The 22432-nt window shown below is 40.6% G+C and overlaps 1 protein-coding gene across 7 annotated transcripts in view; it reads right to left on the bottom strand.

The window, feature by feature from the left end:
• Positions 1 to 704: 704 nt before the first annotated feature.
• zranb3 (zinc finger, RAN-binding domain containing 3) overlaps positions 705 to 22432 on the bottom strand; it is a 122100-nt gene continuing 100372 nt past the window's right edge. For 6 of the 7 annotated variants that reach the window (XM_076880354.1, XM_076880353.1, XM_076880358.1 and 3 more), the window contains 5 exons: positions 13283 to 13420; positions 8539 to 8700; positions 7569 to 7761; positions 1974 to 2105; positions 705 to 1300 (listed from right to left, as the gene is read on the bottom strand). In XM_076880354.1, coding sequence (XP_076736469.1) covers positions 1193 to 1300; positions 1974 to 2105; positions 7569 to 7761; positions 8539 to 8700; positions 13283 to 13420 — 733 coding nt within the window. In that variant the 3' untranslated portion in view covers positions 705 to 1192. The remainder of the gene's footprint in view (positions 1301 to 1973; positions 2106 to 7568; positions 7762 to 8538; positions 8701 to 13282; positions 13421 to 22432) is intronic. The other variant, XM_076880357.1, reaches the window with a different exon arrangement.

The following is a 22432-nucleotide window of genomic DNA, read 5'->3' as shown; positions in this document are numbered from 1 at the left end:
GATGGACATTACTCATTTGGTCGTGATGTCCCAAGCTAAGCCTGCCTATGACTAGCTATTTAGCTCCTCCTTTCTGACTCATATATCCATTAAAATTTATAAAATGGACCTAATCTTCTGTTCAATACGACCTAAAAATGAGTTACTAAGCAAATAGCAAAGGGTCGAGTGACTGAGCAAAGTGTTTGGCGAGGTTATAACTGCTGGTTGTTGTCTGATGAAGTTCTATAAGACCAGAAGTGTTCATGCAAACACAGGGGTCAAGGATTGTACGTGCATTATTTATACTGTCTTCTCTTTCCCTTTAAGCTGACTATCTCCTGATTGGCTGCCCCTCTTGAACAGGTGGGTTGAGTTTCTGTGACCATAGTCGTGTAGCTGAGATAACACCACGTATATCAACTCTCAAAGAAAAGAGCAGAAAGAAAACATCTAAAAAGTGGCTGTTTATCTGAAGCCTGAACTTTTGGAACTTTGCACATTTTCTAACCACTTTGGTAATGTTTAATATGAGCATCCAGGACTGTAACTGGGGATACACCAGTCTAACTTTTTCCACTTCTAATACCACACTGATACCTTGGCCTCAGGTATCTGCTGCTACCAGGTCCAGTGTTAAATCAATAATGTGTATTTCTCACTCTGAGGAGTGAGACAGAAGATTATCGACCTATTCATTAGAAAAGTATTAAAAGACAAATGTATTTATGCTTTAAAAAAACATTTATTTGCATTAGCGTTATTTCAACCTTGTGTAGGATTAATTACAGCACAGTGCTGTAATTTATAGTCACAGTTTCTCCTTTAATTTCCTTTAAGTTACCATGAGTGACGCAAAAGCTTCCAAACAAGTGTTAAACCAAACATAATGACAGAGAAAGAGAAACAGACCGAACTGCTGTCGCTGAAGCTCTTCAGTCGTGCCAACTCACTTGTACACATATTAAGACAAACTGGTGTTGCTGTAGCGAAACACTTTGAACTACTGTTGCTTTGCTGTTAGCTGACTGCTGGAAGTTAGCAGATTGCTGCCGATGCGTGGGGTAGTAAACACAAAACATGATAGACCTGAAGAGCATAGCTAAGCCCTGTCACGGATGTCTGATCTAGCTTTTGGTGTCAGGCTATCTGATCCAAGTATTGGATCGCTCTATCCCTAACTGACAATAAGTGAAAGCGTAACAGGTCCCAGCTAATTGTTTTCTTTCTGAACGAAGAACCTGCTGATGTCTGACGAAACCTTGGAAGCTGCAGCACTCTTCCTGCTCTGGCTTCGTTCTTTGGCTTGCTGAGCTGTTCTCTGTGGAGAAAAATGGAACATGATGTAAGAGGTTACATCTGCAGTCAGCACAGAAAAATCAGATCGATATATCGAGCATCTCTAGATTAAAGTGTCTGAGAGGGGGCATAAACAGTGCGAGGATCCCCTTATCAGTCGCAGTGCTTTGCTTCAGTTTACATACGTCAACATGTGAAGCGTTTCCTTCCAAGCTGACAGAAAAAAGCATTCTGGTGTGAAAGCAAAGCACATTTCAGCTCACGGTGAAAGCTGTGTCTTATTTTGAAAAGTTTCTTCTCAAATCAGATCTGCTTTTAAGAAGTGGCTGACTGAAAATATGAAATATTGAAGGAGTGCAAGAAGGAAGAGGCCGATATATAGCATTTTCCAACGCATGCTATACATCAAAATGTCACACAGCCACATCATGTGATGTTATTATAGGCAGTATATAGCTTTGTGAGGGATAATATGACTTTTGATCAATGTGTTTGACCATGTATCACATTACTGCCAGCACATGTGATCCTCAACATGAGTGATGGCGCTTTCTCTTTATACAGGGATAAAGGAGAGCTCCATCTGCTGTGCACCTTAAAATGTTAGACAAATTGCTTTTGCCCCCTAAGCCCTTTGGCTTTAAAAGCTGGTGCTGCGGTTGTTATGGGTGCTGTGATGCGGAGTGTGCACATACGGCTTTGTGGCAGACAGTGCAGAGTGTCTGCAGGTTGTCCAGAGAGCACTGGCCTCCTCCGCTGTAGACCGGACGGATGTGGTCAACCTGCCAGAAATCCCCTTCAACAGGAGCTCGGATCATCTCGTTCAGCTGGAAGCACACCGGAATACAACAGTGAGCGTCTCAGTACACCGGCTACCCTCGGATGTTCCCTCACACTGCTCTAAATTGCCTAAAACAACGTTTGATAGCGCTCCCCTCCCAAACCATCCATCTATGCTAAAGTTAATTCTTTGCACTGATGTGATGTCTTTAGTAAAGCTCAGCCTTTCGCTGGGTACTACAGTGACCTAAATTGTTACTTTACAGCACACACAGGCACAGACAAATCATTCATATTAAACAAATCTCTGCACTGCGGGGACATTTCTGCAATGCGCCTCACAATAAAAGAAGATAAAAAACAGTCTCAAGCCAAAAAAACGCATCCCAGCAGAGAACATAACTGGCAAAATCCAGGAAATAATGAAGGCAAACTGCAGGAAAGGGCCTCTGATGGAAGTTTATTATGCTGAGATTAATGTAAGCCTGTGTGATTGTGAGGATAAGACCAGCTGATGAAAACATCATTTGTGCCGAATTGATGACAGCAAACTTTGACCTCATGCTATCCATCACCGTTTGCTGCCTCAGGTACAGCTGTATAAATCACCAAAATGTTTGTGGCCTACATTACGGGCAGCTGGAGGGAAACTTAATCAGGGAGAGCTCGCAAGCCTGCCTGACAGAAATTAGGTTAAAAATACCGCTGGGAATATCGTGCTACAGTTAAGGTGCACACTCCTAAATGCCTCAACTTTTTGTGACTTTTAAAAAAAAATTCTGCTAATTACATTTTAAAGCACATTTTTCACTAGATTTAGAGGAGGAGAGTTTTCCTCATACAAGGAAAACTTACACAATGAGTAAGTTTGTAAGTAAGATTAAAAAAAATGCATTTGCAATATCCTGAGTAGTATTTCAGGTGAGCTTCTGTTTTAATTGCTCTTTTTTTTTTTATATGTTTAACTTGTTAAGGTGATAGTCGACACAGTCACAGTTTTATCAGTTAAACTGATGTCTTTGGAGGCAAAGGAGAAGGAGTAGAAACACAGACACAATATAAATACACAGTTCAATTCCTTTGACTACTACAGAAAATACAGCAAGACACCAGTGTTTTGCTAATAAGGGAATACTGTTTCCATGAAAGGGTGTACATGATCTGCAACAATGCTTAGGTAGGCGGTACATGTAAAAGCGATCCACATGGATGCAGGACCCAAGGTTTCCCAGCAGAACATTGCCCAAAGGACCACACTGCCTCCACTGGCTTAGCTTCTTAGCTCCCAGGCAAGTAACGTACGTTCACCTGACCATCCACGTGATGTAAAAGATTATTCTTTTTTTAAAATAATCTATACCAGTCAACAGTAGCAGAAGTTGTTGTTGAACGTCTGAGATGTAAAGCTAATGAGTAACTAGCTGAACCATTTGAAGACCTGTAGTGCTTCTTTGTAAAAATGTACTGAGGCCCACTGGACACAGTGTGGATTCACTAGCAGATAATACTGTTGTGAATCTGAAATTTATTTTATGAAGAAAATATAAAAAGGAAAAAAAAGTGGAGAAAACAGAAAGCAAGAATGGGAAGATGACAGAGAATAGAGACAAAAAGAAAAAAGAGAGCAAGCAAGTGGAAGAGCTTAAGACAATAGAGAGAGAGAATCCTGGTGGGAAGAGTTCAGGGCCAGAAATCTATTTTCCTACTTTGAGAACTACTCTGCCGACATTAAGGCAGGGAGCTGGAATTGATCCCAACAGATTTAAAGAACAGGCCTGCTCACAGGGCCAGAGTTCAGATCTCTCTCTTACACACTCTCACACAAGCTCTCACACATTCGAGTCAATTGAGCCTGCTTTTGTGCCAAAAGCATGCACTTTGGTGCACCTTACCTCACTACTGCACACTTACACACATACTGAAGCTCCTCTCACAAGCACCTAAAGGCTTTAACACATCCTGAAAATCCACACGCGCATCAAAATACCATTACAGCCACACCTGTTACACACATGCACGCCAAAAAGAGAGCCCAAGCTACAAACATAGACACATATAACCATTCTCACTCTCTCACTCTCACTCTCACTTACACACACACACACACACACACACACACACACACACACACACACACACGTACCAAACCCCCCCAGTATGAACCAAAGAGTGAGCCTATAATCTCAAGGCTTCTCCACCACTGGTGTCTTATCATGTGGCTGAGTTTGTTTCCTCTAAAGCTCGGTGCATCGATCGGCGCTGATGCTTCTGCCGGCGGCACTGGAAAGAGGGGAGGAGGAGTGAGTGTGTGTTTGTGTGTGTGTGTGGGGGGGGGGGTGGCTTTGCAGGATAACAGCCAACCAAATCAAATAGGCTTACTGGTCGAGGCCTGGCACTGGGAAAAAAAAAATCAATGGGCCCAGCAATCCATTTACTGGGAGCTGGCCCCTTGGAGTGCAGATCAACCTGCGTGTGTGTGTGTGAGTAGATGCATATGTGCGTAGGTGGGTGGGATGGGGAGTACAGGGTGCTTTTATTTTTGCACTTACATAAACACACAAAGAACTTCTTTGTCAGTTCTTTGGCTCACATAGAGAGACTGATGTCAGTTAATGTGTGCATTTTGATGACTGTTATCTAACAAAGTTGGTACAAATTTTCAATATTGAGGAGAAAACATCCTTATATGAAAAAAAATCTTAACACCTGAAACATCCAACCACATCAAAATAAAATTCCCTCAGGTAATGTGGGTGCTAATCACCAAATGTTAGCATGCTATCATACAACTTTAAAACAACAAGCAAAACCTGTATGTATAAATGTTTTTTTAGTTCACCCACGCATTGCTTCCTGTTTAAAGGGAAAAACAGATAATTTTCAGACACTCAGTCTGTTTTTTTAATAATGAGAAGTATAATGAGATTCCATGTAGTTTTAGTTTGTATTAAATATTTGCATGTATAAAAATGATCATGATCATCATGATGTAAAATCTAAAAACATCAATTAAAACATAGCAGAATCAATCCCATTCTGCTTTCCTCTCAGATAAAAGTAAGGCTTTCTTGCCATTTTCGCACTTCCTGTATATTACTGGCTTTTATTGGTCTCATTTGGCTATTGTCTCTGGAAGCAGGATTAACTCTGCTTGACTCAGAGACATCTTTATGGGATAAGCATTTTGAAGGCACGTCTGCGCTCAAGCTCAACTTTTTGTCCTGTTAACAATAACTTGAGCATGTCAAGCTGAGAAACCAGCAGCATTAACCCGTAACTCTGACAGGAAACTGATGGCAGAGACTGTGTTAGACAATCTGCCGCTGGGTCAGCTTTCACTGCTCTGAGATCCCTTACTGTCTATGCTTTGTGGAAATGGAGCTAGCATTTGCAAGAAAACCATCAATCTGCGAATTACTGTTGTAGCAAATAAGTTTTATTGTGCAGTGTTTTTAATAAAGGTTTTTAATAATTGCTTTACCACATTAGCAAAGAAAGCCTTAAGGAAGAGGAGTGCCAGCTGCGACCATATCCGGTTTAATAAAACAGGCAAGTTTGCTTATTAAGTTTACATACTAAGTTTAACCAGCTGTTTTGCTAATATATCACCTTCCTGTTCATACACATATTTAAACGACTTTTTAAAATCAAGCTGTAGGGCTGTGTTTCTGAACTCTAATAGCTTTTCATTTAGAGACATATCGTCCTCACAGAACAGCCACAGTAAACTTTAATATTTTATGTTCAATTTACAAGTAACACTGTTTCATGTAAAGTAATATTTAGAAGACATATACAGACTATGACCCCGATTCTGAAAATGTTGGAACACTGTATAAAACACAAATTAAAAAACAGAATGCAATGATATGCAAATCTCATAAACCCATATTTTATTCAGAAAAGAACACACCAAACTATGTGTAAACTGAGAAAATGTACCCTATAAAAAAGTCATTTCCAAGTCCACAGGAACAGAATGGTTAAAAAAAGTTGGCTATGCCTACCACTGTGTAGCATCACTTTATTTAGACAAAAGCCTGCACATATCTGGCAACTGAGGAGACCAGATGCTGGACTTCTGGGAGAAGATTGTTGTCCCATTATTGTCGGATATTGGATTCTGGCTCCTCAGTATTCTTGAGCCTTCTTTTCTGTATTTTTCATTTTATTATACACCAAATGTTTCAGTTAGTGAAAAGTTTGAACTGCAGGCAGGCAAATCGGTTTACCATGCTGTTGTAATAGCATGCAGCTTAACATTGTCTAGCTAAAATACACAAGACCTTCCCTGGAAAAGACGTAGTCTGGGTGGGAGTATAGTTTGTTGTCTACAAACTGTATATATGTTTAAGCATCAGTGTGTCTTTCCATATGTGGAAGATGCCAATTCCATAGGCACTAATGTACCCCATACCATCAGAGATGCAGGCTTTTGATATGAGCCCTTATAACAAGCTCGATTGGTCTCTCTCCTGTTCAATCCTGGCGATGTGGTGCCATGTTTCTCATGTTTTTCCCAGTTTTCAAATTTTATTCCATTTTAAATAAGAGAAGACAGCACCATTTCTGCATCATGTTAACATTTAGCTTCTTCTTTGCACGATAGTATTTTAACTGGCACGAGGAACTGTATCCACAGAGAATGAATTCTTGAAGTGGTCTTGCAGTGATTTCCATACCTGTTTGTAATGCAGCCTCCTGAGTGCTCGGAAATCCCGGACATCCAATGCTGATTTTTGATCTAGTTTCTTGCATACAGAGATTTCTCCAAACTTATTCTTATTCTGGTAAACTGGTATTCAAAGTCTTTGCAAATTTACATTGAGGATTCTTAATCTGAAATTGTTCCACAATCTGCAAACAGTTTGCAGAGCTCTACCTCTCCTACATGCTCCTTTTAGTACCCTTTCGTCTTACTGACCTGTTGCTCATCAACCTAATTAGTTGACATCAAATTAAACACAGCCAATATTTTTGGAAGATTAAATTGTCAAACTTGAAACATTTGGTATAATTTCTATATTCTAGTGTGAATAAAATCTGGGTTTTTGAGATTTGCAAATCATTGCATTCTGTTTGTATTTACATTTTCTATAGCATCCAAACTTTTTTTGGAATTGGGATTGAGACAGCTTTTCAGTCAGGAAGAAGTGCAGAAAGGTGAAGCCACCCAGGAAAAGTAAATCAAGCTGCAGCGGGCTGTCAGCTTGTGTAAACGAATAAAACACAATCGCCTTTCTGTAAAAGTTGCTGTGCGCCACTGTGGCCACTCCTTTGGTTGTATAAAGGTCTACAGGAAAGAAATATGACATAAAAAAGACAGAAACAGTGGTGTGGAGTTGAATTTCACATTGACACAACTTGCCTCGTTGCACTGACTGACCACCATAGTTAATGGCTGTTTGGCACTTGAAAAAAAAAAGTTTCTTCAGCTCATTGGTGGAGTTTTCCTGAAACATGGATGAGAGACAAATACGAAACAGTGCCTCCTCTGCTCTATGTCCCACCTGTTTGAGTGGCAGCTGGGTGAGCCAAGTGTTCTCCAGGATCTCCTTTCGCTGGGAGGGTGGAGCATCACGAACCTTAATGAACAGGTCATGGGCGTGGAGGCCGCAGTGCTGACAGATGCCGCGCTCTGCCTCCAACACCTGAGACCGCATGTAAGTCTGGCTGGAGCGCAACTGGAACTCCTCCTGACACCTGTGGGTCAAAGCACATAGAAACATCTGCACTACAGAAAGAAACTTGTGATTAAATTCTTTCTATTTTAAAAATCATTCACATAGAAAGTTTTTCTCATGTTGGTTAAAAAACAGAAGCTGGCTTTTGAAAACCATTTAATCGAATTAAGACTGCCAGGAAAAGGTGCAGCATCTCCAGAAAAACTAAACCGAAATAGGTTTGCTTTAGATTTTCCATAAAAAACTTTTATTTTACATTGGTAATGGTATCAAGTTTGGTAAAGACCAAATTTGACTGATTCCCCCCCAAAAAATTTACAGGAAAAGATTTGGAAAAAGACCATTATAGATGCAAGAGTTGAAGTCTAATCTATTTTAGTCTTGAGCAAACAGTATTCTTTCTACAAAGAAAGTAAACAACAGGGTGAAGTCAACATTGTACTGCTGTGTTTCTGAGTTTGTTTTGCACACAAACTCTTAAAGCTCTGAATATAATTGAATTTTTTGGTGCCAGATGGGTGGGCTTCTGCGCAGAGGACAATGAGTACAGGGAAGTTTGGGGGGAAAAAACCTCTCAAACTGTGTGAAAGTTGATTTAATATGTTTTTGTTTGGCTGACATCTAATCAAAGACACTGCTGTTGCAGTAGACCTCGCACATCAGGTGCACTGAGATCTATATTATCTACAAATCTTCTCCAGAACTTTTTGAGCAATTCTCAAGTTATTACAAGTTGGAAATGTCCAGTTTAGCCCGTAGCTTTTCCTCTAACTGTATGTAGTTAGTGTTGCAATACCTGTGGCTGCAGAATCGAGTGTCCCACGCTCCACCTGTGGTAGAGCAGGGCTGCTGGCAGGAGAGACACAGAGGGACACCCTGACTGTCCACAGCCTGCAGGTAGCTGGACTCTGTTGATGACTGTGCATCTGATGTCCTACAGGACTGATTGTCCTGCCTGCTGTGAGAGAGACAGAGAAAGGGGAAACATAGTCGGGAGTGAAGAAGTGGTAGATGGTAACTTCAGACCAAAAAGACATCATTCTCAAATTCTCAACAGACGGTTGTATGTTTGTAAGTCAGATGTGGTACTGAAGGACTTCAATGTCCAAACACCAGATTTGCTAACATGTTGCTCCAGCACAAACTGAGCTTTGGTGTAAAAGGAGTGCAATGACACGACTGTGAGTAAAAAGTGAGAACTCAAAGGTTTATGTGACTGTTGCATATGAACGTCACGGAGTTCTTTTTTCAAAGCGCAAACTATAGGGAGAATAATATTTAAATCATGTGCACAAACTGATTTGCAACTTGCACTTTGCTGATAATTGAGCTAATATTTAACGCAGATAAAAAGCATGTCTCAATTTCTGAACTTGATATGGCTGCAGAGGATACGTAGACGTAAAACCGTATAGATGACCCAGCCAGCTGAATTCTAAATTTGCTCAGTGAACTCAAAGATGACCTGGATCCTCCAACCTAAGGGAGTCACGCAATACCAGCAGCAACAAAACTTCTTACACTCATTTACATTAATGAACTGAAAAACTTCCCTTAATAAAGGAAAAAAAAAACTTTCTTTAATGCAGTTTTATTACACTAGAATTTCAGGACCATGGACAGCGCACGAGGTTTTCGCCTGATCTCGTGAGATCTAACACATGACTGTTTTTAGCTGCACATACTTTGACTCTCCATGAGTTACATATCGCAGATATGTTATCTATATGGAAGTTGTCTTAATACAAGAACGCTACAGAACACAAGGCTAAAATACTGCTGTGCAGTTTACAGTCCTAGATCAGAGCCTGTCTGAATGACTCGAGCCTGTTTCCATTCAAACGACTGTCTGCCAGATTATCACCATAGGCCTACATTTAACATACACGCGTATCCCCTGTACTTATATGGTTTTCTGATTTGTTGTGTGCCTGTCCTGTTAGTAAATTACCTGCAGCTGGATATCATCTCTTAGTTTGCGAGTTTGCAAAACTAACCACACCTACCAGCACCATGCCCTGTATTTTTAAAGAGCGGAGCATTTTATCTATATCACAACAGTCATCTCAAGGAGCTTTATATTTCATGGTGAGCTCAGCAGAGAGAGAGCCCCTATGATTTCAAACGATGATGATGATGAGAAAGCACTTGGCGACAGCGGGGAAGACGAGTTTTCATCTTAATTTTTCAGGTGACCTCAGGCGAAAGTAGAAAACACGGCGAAGAGGAGCACAATAAAAGGCCAGGCATCCCAAATCTCAACAAAAACAATACAAATGAATTTGTTATAAAAATAGTTCCCATTGATGAAGGTTTTATTCTTTTCAACAACGACGTTAAAAAGATTCACAACAGCTTCTTTCATTAAACACCGTGTTTAATGTGTAGCCACTGACCTTGAATCTGAACATGCAGTAGTGTGCAAAAGTCTTAAGACACCTCCTCTCACTTGTTTATAGTTTGCGTCATATTTTAAAGCGCCCTTGAGCAATAGTTCCCCACATTTGTTTCTTTGGATGCTTCATCACTGATTATCGGTCCTTGTGCGTGAACATTTTCACAGGAATACTTTTTTGCCCACTTTTTGTAAGTATAAAAAAAACACCTAATGGCATGAACCACTGCTAACTTAGCAAAGAAGCGATTTTAAATTGTAGCTTTAGGCACTTTTTCACTAGCAGCCTGTCACAAAAACACATCATTTGTTCTCATTTCTTTAGATGATTCTACTAAAAATACTAAAGATAACACAGTCTGACGTGCATAAAATTGTATTTTTTGCACCACCAAGCAGACTCCCAAAGAGCTATTAGCTGAAAACTTGGCATATCTCGGCTTGGTGTGTCCTTAAAAAAATATGGATCCAAGACAAGGAGGGGACATGAGAAGAAATGTCACACCTTTCTCTAGTAGGCAAGCAGTATCGAAAAGCCATTTGTGTGTAAAAAACAGAAAAAAATCTAACTAATCGACTAAGACCTGAGAGATGCATGTGGCCCTTCAGTTCTACTGCTCACTGAAGCCTTATCAGAAGTGATTTCAGTGGTACAGTGGCTGTCAAGAAGACATTATTAACGAAGGGAAACAGGGAGAAAAATCTGTAGCAACAAGTCTGATGTTGTGATTAATCCAAATTTGAATTTTTTGGTTTACCTGCTCTCCAAAAAAGACTTCAGGAATGTCCTTCAAGAAGCCAAGAGAACTATTCCTGATGGCTAATTAAAGAAATGACAAGAAAGCTGCCAATGAGAGTTCAGGCTGTGTTGAAGCATAAAGGTGGTCATACCATGTATTCACTTTCAAGCTCATTAGAACTGTACAAACTCTGTTTTTGCCTTATATTCAGGATTTTCGTGTATTTTTGCACATTTTTATAACTCGCTGCACCCATGTATAAAGAAATGAGGGATCAGTCAAGACATTACCCTGTAAACCTGATCTAAATTAAACAAAGCTCACTTTCTTCTACAAACTGCAAATACATTTCAGTGTAAATATCCATGCAACAGAAATAAATCAGTTTTTTTCCTGTATATTTAGTATATTACAATGCTCTATCTGCAAAACATTTCTAGTATGTGTATCTGCGTGCATGTCCGTCTGGCAGAAGACAGCAAATCTGGGCATTTGCCATGTAGTCCCAGCAGGGTGCTAGAGCCACGTTGGAGGGGACAGATGGACTAAATTCTCTTTCCCCATGGTTTACAATTCAGAGAGACAGCAAGAGGAACAAAGAGCCAGAGTGACAGAGCACTACAGAAGGTAATTTAATCATTGAAATAGAGAAGAGAACCTTCTAAAAAGGGAACCTTGCTGTTTCAAAGTTGAGAATATACCAAAAACTGGAAGTATCATGGGACAAATGGTGTGCCAGCAAAGTCTAGTCGATGAAAGAGAGACACAAATAGACTTTTTACTTGTGTGTCCAAACTGAGAATAGTGAAAACATCCAGAAAAGCCAGAAATATGTCTTTTAGAAACTGTAAAACATCAATGCATTTGCCAAAAAATGCATGTGAATCAAAAATGTAGGTTTATAGATGTAGAATGTTTACCACCTTGGCTCATCTCTGGTGCTCTATACCGAAAGAAACCAAAGGCACCAACCAGATCTGACACTGGTACGTCCAGCTGTTAATCGAGATTCTTATTTTCCACATTTTAGCATGTTGCTTTCATGTGGATAGCAATATAAAGACTGTTTCCCTTCAAAATGGACACTAGTGACGAATGCTGCATGGCAGGATTTCCTTTTTAGCCCACGCCCAGGCATAGGTGGCACACTTTAAGATTAACTGATACCTTCAATACCAGACATGCGCTTGTTTTAAACGGATGTATGTTATCAGAAATGTCTGTTTCTTTAGTTCACAGTCAGTTGTGCTTATCAGAGCAGAGTGCCATTGTATCTGTGTTTATAAACTGGACAACATTTACTTGGAAAACATTGCCAATATTTTAGAGAATGATTGCAGTCAGTCAGAGTCAGACTGCTACTGTTTGGAGACAGGTTGCCTCCCATCAGATGACTTGTGCAGATGCCTTACAATCTAAGAGCTTGCTGTCCTTTTTTTTACTCTAGTATAACTTATAGCCACAGTTCAAATGTCAAGTGATATCAGCCAGCAGGAAGTATTAGCAGGAACTGAACTGAATTTGTTGTTTTGAAGGAGCAGTTCAATATTATGTACAAGTTTTACTTGAATGCTTAAATAGATAACAGTGATGGATGTCAATCTTCCTACTTTATGAAAACATGGATTCTCCTCATCCCTCCAACCACACGCCACAGTTAGTTGGACGGATGGATGCCATTTCTATTCTAGCTACTAGCATATTAGCACATTTTTTAAGTCAGCTTTTATAAATGGCCATTTAATGTTGTTACCATGCTGCCTTTTACCGTGTTTATTCACACAGCAGTGCTTGCTTCTGTCAGACACTTTATACTTCCAGACACTGCTGTATACCTCATGCAGTAAAACGCTATCTATTGTCTAAAAGCACATATCCTGAACAGAGCCTTTAAGGCACTTTATAGATTATCACAGACATTTTGTATGTAACACCAGTAACTGTGTATATGTGTGAGAGCTCGTCTGTGTGTTTGCTGCAGGTTTCCATAGAGATATTGCCTCCTGGGGTGAGCTGGCCGATGCATCTCACCCAGTAGATCGTATTATGGTCTATATTTACTGTACTAACACACTCAGTGGGCCTTTGTGTCTCTCCCACAAGGCACATACAGATCTCCATGGAGACAGCTGAGGGAAAGAAAATGAAAATACTCTGAATCCTGAAGAGGAAACCATGTGGTGAGACAAACCACCTTCATGTGCAGACCTTGAAGTTTCATCTTTAAATACTACAGACAAGAACGGATCTATGAATGATCAAAATACCGTTTGTGTAGTAGACAGGAGAAACACAGTGATCAGCTAGAAATACATTTGAATTTTAGTTTCATATATTAGCAGCAAACTACTTACAGACCTGAGGACAACTTGACCTTTATGTGCGCGTTTTTTCCCTTAACAAACCTCTGTGTAGCAGGTGGTGTTAGCGAAGAGGCAGACCTCTTTGTGAAGAAGTTCTCCTTTGTGACCAGTCGGACGCTGCCTCCCTCCTCCTGGGCTTTGCTCAGAGACGCCTTGGCCACGTCGTCACGACCGAGGTACCTGTGAAACGGGATAAAATGTTGCTGTGAGGTAATGGTGAATTTGTGGATGTTACATAACCAAAGCACCGGGGAACAGTTGCAAGCAGATGAATTCATAAACTCTCTCTGGACAGCAATACAAGCAGGTATGATAGGACGCTTGAGGTTGCTCAAGCACACAAGTAATCTTAGTCATCTTTTTTTGGACTGCGGTAATCCTGGGACTCTACCACATCAATGTAACACACACATCACACCCACATAACTAGCAAAATTCTACAAATGGCCTCAGTGCAGAGCCAGATGCACTTTGATTTTTGTTTTTCTTTCTTGGCACCAAACTGTGCTTAAATGCTCAGATCCTTCCTTCCTTCCACTGCTGATTTCCTATTCTGAATGTGTGCTTATATTCTGTTTGTCTTCTTCTCCTGCTGAATCCTATTACTATTGCAGCAGCAGCAATCTAATTTCCCCACAGGAATCGTCAATCATCTAATCTAATCCATCTGCCCCGCTACTGCTTTTTATGGCCGTTGTAATACAGATGCTATGTGTGCAAGTTGAAAATTGCACTAAACTCTACATTCCAATCTATGCAGGATTAAAATGACCCTGGGATGTCAGAGTTGACACAAATACATGTGGAGAGTTGGGGAAAGAAAATCAGTGATATGTTCCTCTTGGTAGGAAAAGATTCCAGAGGCCTTGAGAGAAAAGTGACCAATCGGCAAATGCCGAATGGTCACTTTTCAGATTTTAACAGAGGGATGGTACAACGCTGTAATGGTCTCCGCAGAGAGCAATTACCCTACCTTTTTACTCCAAGGGGAAGTCAGAGGTCAGCCTTAGCCAATAAGCAGATCGCAGCCATGCTGCTGTCAGTACTTGATGGAACTAGTACTTTACTTTACCAACCATCCACACACACAAGGAACAAACTGCTATTTTGCTTTACCAATAACATCCTGTACATACCGGGTAAATGCCTCTAGTGCCCACTCAAATACAGTCAACGTCCAACTAGAAATATTAAGCATATACATTTTTAGAATGAGTTAATTTGGTCTCATTTGCTAAACTCTGTGTAGTTGTGGCTATTTTGGAAATTATCCATCATGTAATATGTGTTGGAGACCCATGGAAGAATTTAATGTCATCAGTGTTGCAGGTGATTGGCAGTAAGCTCCTACGTCGTTCATCCACCCTCTTCTTTTTATCTAAAGTCAGGCAGGATAAGATAAACAGAGTATTCCAAGTGTTCCTAGTCTTATTTTAAGTTTCTTATAGGGAATACTGAGGCACTGGGTTTGCCCCACAGTTCGTCGTGCTGTGAAAACCTTCAAAGGGAGGTATCTTGAAGGCATTTTAATCAGACGCCCAAACCACCTTAGCCGACTACTTTGAACATAGAGGAGCAACGGCTCTGAGCTCCTCACCCTGTACCTACGGCTGAGATCAGCCACCCTACAGAGGAAGCTCATTTTGCCTGTTTGTATACATGATCGTGTTCTTTTCGCCACTACCCAGAGCTCATGACTATAAGTCAGGGTTAGCTTCAGCATTGTGACTCAACTGTTTGGTTTTTGTTGATTTGGTGATTCCTATTTGCACATCTTCTCACCAGCAGTTATCCCTCTGCTTTTTTCTTCTCTTACCAGATAACCAACAAAGAGCTTGAACTTTATAGACTCTGCAGAAAGGATAAAGTGCAGGCTGTGCTTTCAACTATTTTGTAAAAGTCAATGAAGACAGCCCTTTAAGAAAATACAGTAGTTAAGTTAAAAAAAACAAGTCCAAAGCATCCTTTACCCCTAACACAGAAAAGCTTTCTGCTATATCAAGCAGAGAAAATAGGTTAGACTTAGTAAATGGCTCCAAGTACAGATAATGAGCTCGAGGGTTCAAAGAAGTGCGCAGAGCAAGAATTCACGTTTTTTTTAAAAAAGGGGAAAAAAGAGATGAGGTTTCAAAAAAACAGACAGAAAGACAGCAGGCAGCTAATGGATGGTGTAGCCATTTCACAGACAATCAACTCGAGTGATGAAGCTGTTTCACTAATCGTCGAGCAGATCAATAATTAATGTTTCATCTTCAAGCGTTTGTTCTGACAGTTGTGTCAATTGTTGAACTCAGTTTGATGTAACTTCACTGCTGGCACAAGAAGTAGCCTTGTACACCGATGAAACACAATCAATAACTGGAACGTCTCCTGGAACTATAAGATATGGAAAAAATACATTTATCACTGTTTAACTAATAACAAAACATTTACTACAAGGTAAAAACAACAACAACAACAACAAAAATGGGTAAAACACACGTCTCAACTTCTTGAATTGTTAAAAACTTCTGCCGATGCCTGTTTTCATCCAATATATTTGGATATATTTAGCTCTGTGTAGGACTTATTCTAGTTCTTTCATAAGAAAAAAAATCATTTGAATTGGTTATTGAATTCTACTTGATGGATTTCTATCCTGATTGCACGTTTTTTTCTGATTACTAATGAGACACCAGCCTCCCAGAAACACCGTGCCGGGAGGTGTTGCCACTGTTAAATTAAACTTTTAGTGTCTCTACTCGGCCCTGCAGGCTATGAAACGACATTTTTATGCAATTCCACCACCTCCATATGGACAGAATACTTTCTTAGGGAGGGAGATGGAAAGAAGGCAGAAGGGGGGAAAAAATATAAAGGAAAGATGGATGACAGGAGGCAGAAAGTGGAGGAGGGAGAGACATCAAAGAGGAGAAGTTTCTCTGGAAGCTGAGAGGAGATGAGGAAGAAGGTAAGTCTCCATCAAACACAAGAGCTTCCTTTGCTTCAAACAGTCCCAGCACAGAGGCTGGATGAAACGAGATACCTTACACTAAACTGGAGTCCAACTGCGCTTCTGGGAGAGAGTGGAGGTGTGTGTGTGTGTGTGTGTGTGTGTGTGTGTGTGTGTGTTTGCATGTTTTTATGCAGTTAGGTGCCTGGAGAGTAATTCTGTACACTAAGGTGACTGCTGCTACTTGCTGAATGAATCACATTTTCTGTTATGATCCAAACCTCTTCTACCAGTATCAGGGGGCAGCTGGGTTCACTGATGTTGTTTTCAAAATGTTTGTCAGACTGGCTCACATCTGTGAAAACCTAGGATGATTTGGACTGAATGTTCAATTATTAAAAAGTAGTTTAGTCGGCGTATTACTAAATATGTTTAAAGGTGCCGTGCGGAGGTTTTGGTTTGTAGCGGCAGTAATAAATGTGAGTCCCCCTCGCTCTTTATATTGTGCGTAAACAACTGACAGCAGTACAAATCGGTTTATGCAAAGCAATGTGCCTGCAAAGGTTAGCAAACATGGATGGAAATCATCTAAAAAATAAAATGTAAAAAATATGTCTTTGCTAATGTTTTATGAGAACATAAATACACTCGACACATTTAGAAATTCAACAATTTGTATGAATTTCCAGAGGGTGCCGGGCATGATGAACATAAACATGAATGCATTGGTTTTTAGACTTCTGGTTGTATGGAAAGGTTTAAGGACCCTCAGCTCATTTGCTCTGCGACCTCTGTAAACACTTTCCTGATTACTTCACAGTTTTAATTGCTAGCTTTGGGACATATTTAAATATTTATTTTGTAAATTACAGTCCTTACTAAAAGTCATAAAGGATGATAAACTAAGAACCACCAACCAGCGCTGCCGCTCACTCGTCATATCCAGTCTTAAACATCAGTTTGATAACAAATGAAATACTCAGCTTTATGTTTATCAATGGGACGTCACTACCCAACGTGTGGCAGCACAGTGGCATTATTCATCTTTTATACATAGTCCTATAACTGTGAATAAACTCCATTATCCCCATGTATATTTTACTGCTTACCTGGAGGATCTAAAACTTTCCCTACACTACAACACTTTTAACCAGGCATGAACATCTGCATGTGGCTAATCAACTTAGCAAACATAAACACATAATGGCACGTAAGTGCAAACATATACACTCAGGCTGATTCTCAACTCACCTCTTATTTTTATAGCAACAAAAAACTGTTCAATGTCAGTTAACCTGCACATTTTACTGCAAAAATTGGCTTACATACCTGTAGCTAGCAGCTTATAGTGATAAGGAGATTTTTCTGTTTCTCTGCCATTGTTGTTACATAATCTTCCTCCTGTGTTTGTTGTTATTTTTGTACTGCACATTTGGTGTCAGGTGGTGGTGTTTTGTGGACTTGGAGAAGGCATTCTCCCTCAAAGTGTTCTCTGGGTGGTGCTTCGGGAGTGTGGGGTGTCTGGCCAGTTGCTTCGAGCCATTCAATCAGGCCATAGCTGGCAATAAGACGGAATTGTTCCCAGTGGGTGTTGGACCAGTGCTGCCCTTTGTCACCGATTCTCTTCATAATTTCTATGGTCTGAATTTCTAGGTGTAGCCATGAAGTCTTCTACCTGGGCAGGCTCAGAATTACATCTCTGCTTTTTGCAGATGATCTGGCCTCTCACTTAGAGATAGGTGAGGAGTTCTGCCATTCGGGAGGGGCTCAGGGTAGAGATGCTGCTCCTCCACATCAAAAGGAGCCAGCTGAGGTAGTTTGGGCATCTGACGGTGTTCCGGGCATGTCCCACAGGGAGGAGGCCCTGATTGGGAGACCCAGGATAATATTATAGAGATTATATCTGGCCTGGGAATGCCTTGGTGTTCCCCCAAACAAGCCAGAGGAGGTGGCAGGGGGGAGAGAGGTCTGGGCTTCGCTGTTTAGGCTGTTGCCCCTGTGACTTGGCCCCAGATAAGTGAAAGAAAATTGATGGATGGACATTTGTGTCAGTTTCAGGATAGTTAGATCATCAGCTATGTAGCCTTTATCCTTTCTTGCCGCATACCACATGATGATAGTACATGCTTCTACAACCATAAAGCTAAAGGAAATGAATGGAAACTCATACTTTGCTCAAATCACATCTTTCTATACTAGACTCACTATGTTGAGTACATACTGCTGTAGTTAGCATGACACACTGAAATACTGTACATGTCATTATTGGTAAATGACTCATTTTCAGAGAACCCTATCCTGTCAAAATGTATGTATTAGACAAGTGCTTGGTGTACACAGCGTACTAAAGAAAATAAAACAACTGAGACTCACCGTTAGCTTAGATTAATAATGGGACTAGCCTGGCTCCGTCTAACAAAAAGATGACAACCAGCAGCTCTAACACCCATTAATCACAGTACTTTATCTTGTTTATTCAGTCTGTGCAAAAATCAACTATATAAACAACAACTCAAAGGGATTTTCTTTGTAGCCAGGACTAGTAACTTCCTATCTAACTGCTCAGCAGCTGGTGGCTCATAATAATAACATCATCCAACTTTCAGGAGGCAAGCAAATCAGTGAATTTCCCCAGACTATTCCTTTAATATTGCAGGTACAGGCAGTTAGAAAGCTACAGTAAATTTAAACGTGCAGCACATATTTGGTGGAGGTTGCATCAGGAATGACAAAACGCAGCGTGATTTGAACTTGATTATCTGGACACGGTTTTCTGCCGGTAGACATTTGATGCGCAGCTGCAGGGGCGCTGTTACAGTCAGGGAGTCAGCGGGTAGCTGACAGCGGACACGCGGAGGTGCAGACAGCCGCCTGGCTCGGCACAGAGGACAGACCCTGCTCAGCTGTGTGAAATCAAACTAACGAGCTGCTGCACCGGTGTGGCCCAGCTGAAGCCGCTTTGATTGATTGCTGTTCTCTGCCGGCCTCGGTCAGACAGAGCTGACAGTAACGGCCTTTTCGGTGGCAAAGATTCTCAGAGACACGTGAAGCTGCTAATTCCCATGTCAAATGTGTGTTTGAACATGAACGTGACATCAAGTATGCCATCTTTAACTCAACAAAAAAATCAGTGTGTTGGACAACTCCAAATGTTCACTGCAAAGACGAGTACTGTCAAAACAATGCTGCAAAAGAATGCAAATCTGAAAAGTCTACTTGGTATAAGCAGCACCACTCAGCCTGTGAAAATGTCTTCTGTGGCTCTGGATGAGATTTGCCAAAATTGAGGAAATAGTCCTACCTTTACTGAGTTTCAGCTTGAGACTTTAAATTTAAAACAGCAAGTCTGTATTACATACTGGGGGAGTTTGAGTTTATCACGGAGGAAGATTCTCGAGGAAAGTGCATCATCCAGTGTTTGCGTCAAATCTTTTTAAAAAAGCACTTTTGCAGTGAGTCATTGTTGGGAAAAGAAAAAAGGAAGAAAACAAATCAAAAGTTCAAATTCTAACAAGTCCATCAACTATATGCAAATGCTGTACTGAATTTGCTCGAGTACAGCTTTAATGTACGCTGCCAAGACAACACAACAAAAGTACTTTCCACATCTTAGCCAAATACAAATGCACTGAGTTTCCATCTTAGATGCTGAACATGATTTCAGTGTTGTATATACTATTATAAATATAGCGTTTCATACTAACGCACGAGCAGTTTTACTTTTCAAGTCTTCATCGAGCGATCAAAGCGAAGGCTGGAAAAGCGATTTCTTCAATTTAGTAACAATTACGCACTTTTTGCAGCTAGTTTTGAGAGAAATTCTGGACGTTCTTCCCACAAAACGGTTTTAGTTCGTCAACATTTCCGGGACGTCTTGATTGAACAGTCCTCTTCAGGTCACGTCTGAGCATCTCATTTGAGTCAAGGTCAATATTTTCATTTGGCCGTTTGATAAAAATGAATTTTCTTATTTTGTTGTTGAGTTATTTAAGTGTGCTCTTCCATCACCAAATTTGTATTCTCGCTTCATGTCGTGCTGCCCTGACATTCGCCTGTAAATCGAATCCAATTTAAAAATTCATTTGTCCTCTCAGTGATTGTAAGGCGTCCTGTAGTGTTGTAGAACATCCAAGTGGTCTTGTGCAAATTTAAAATGTGCAGTTTTTAGTGATCAGTGGTTTCCTTTATGTTGTCCGAGCATTATGACCCATCTGGATGAAGATTTATCAAGTTGTAGAGACGGAGCTTGATTCAGGATTGCATGTTGTAGCTACAGTCCTGGTTTTCTTCCTGTAGAGCAAGGGATGTCAAACTTCAGTCCTCGAGAGCTACTGTCCTGCAGCTTTTAGATGCATCCCTACTCCAACACAGCTGAATCAAATGCTTGGATTACCTTTTCAGCTTACCATCAAGTTTGGCAAAGGCCTGATAACAAGCCATTCATTTGATTCAGGTGTGTCAGAACAAGGATGCATCTAAAAGCTGCAGGTCAGCAGCTCTTATGGACTGGAGTTGGAGACCCCTGTTGTAGAGAGTTGGTACATTCAGGTTTTTCAACCTTCTTCTGAGCTCCAGCCAATCGGTCTCAGGAATCGCAGACAATGTCAGCAACCAGACTTTGCATGTTTTTATTTAAAAAGCTGGGCACCTCTGCAGGTCCAATCTCATCTGGTTAACCGGAACACTGGACTCCAAGTAGCTCTTTTAGTCATTATCATAGAGCTCCACTTAGTTTTTCCAACGTTCACTGTGAGTGATTCTGTTAAACATCTTTCAAGTCCCACTGAAATACTCCTACGCTGTAATTTTGAACTACCAAGTCTTTTGTGTTGCGCTGCTCAGCGTTTGACTGGGAGCTTGTATATAATAATACATTTCAGATGACAAAAACTGGTCTGCACAACACCGAATAAAACATTTAACTTTAACAGCCTCTACATTTGATGCTGGCTTTAACAATTATGTGTTTGTATGCACACAAAAATGAAAAAATAACATTATTATTTCTCTGCATTAAAGTGGTAATTACAGGCACCAATCAACTTATTTTATTTTCAACGTTTTGGTATTTTAACAATGAAACCTCCTCAGTGCGCATAACTGGATTAAAATCTCCTTAAATCTTCTAAAATTGCTGCAAATCACCATGAATGGTTTATAACAAAAGTATCCAGTGTTGGAAACCCAGGAAAAGTGTATTAAGTTTGAAGTAGTTGAAAACTGAGCGTCTCAGAGCAGGGAAGGTGAGCTGTGATCGCCCCGCTGAGCCATAGCTGGAGCTTGATTGGTTCTGATTAGTGAATAAATCAAACAGGTATCAAATCAAGCCGGGCCAATTGCCTCCTACTCACACCTTGATTAGGTTCATGCACCCAAACGCTTTCCCCAGTTGAGAAACACTCTCCCTCACTTACAAAACACACACACACACGTCTGCCCTGTAATTGGCAAACTCTCCCTGCCTTAGTCCACGCCAGCTGTAATTAGTGTGCCAGCAACAATGCTTGTTTGTCAAAAAACACACATGTACGCATACACAGAGCTCATCCCATTTTCTCTTATGTCTCAGCAGACACCCTTTGATACACCCCCACACACACACACACATGGGCACAAAAACACACACAGACGCACACACGCATTATTCAGCCTTCCATGACGCCTGGGGCAGTTAGTATTTACAAATCCGCTTGTTTCTCTGTGAAATCTCTCACATTACTTCTTGGATTCTGTCATAATGTTGGGAACTACTAAATCTCACTATTTCCACCGATTCAAAGCAGCGTTACAGGATATCTTACTGACTGGATCATTGTGGGAGATGCATTTTTGCTTACAGTATACAGGTTTGCTGAACTGCTTATAGGGGAGGTGTGGCACAACCAATCATTAGTGCACACGTGCGGTTTATAGTGATGATTAGGAAGAATTCAAACCTGAAAACATCATTTAGGAGAAAAATGGGTCTTTGATGTCAAACAGTGGTGAAAAATGGCAAACTTCTTGTTTCCTGCTGGAAACTGCTGGCAGATGTAGCTAGTTTGCTAAATAAGCTGATATGTGAGAAGAAATTAATTAAATACAGCAATAAATGATCATAAGATCCATTTAGTTCATATTACAATCTGTATGTTTAATTCTACACTTAGGCTACGTTCACACTGCAGGCGAAAGCGCATCAAATCCGATTTTTTTGACCCTATGCGACCCATATCCGATCATGCTATGACAGTGTGAACGGCACAAATCCAATATTTTCA

Source organism: Maylandia zebra, linkage group LG23, assembly GCF_041146795.1.
Source record: "Maylandia zebra isolate NMK-2024a linkage group LG23, Mzebra_GT3a, whole genome shotgun sequence".
In the NCBI taxonomy this organism is placed as follows: Eukaryota; Metazoa; Chordata; class Actinopteri; order Cichliformes; family Cichlidae; genus Maylandia; species Maylandia zebra.
The sequence above is the reverse complement of the archived record's forward strand: the minus strand, read 5'-3'. Positions and strand labels throughout refer to the sequence as shown.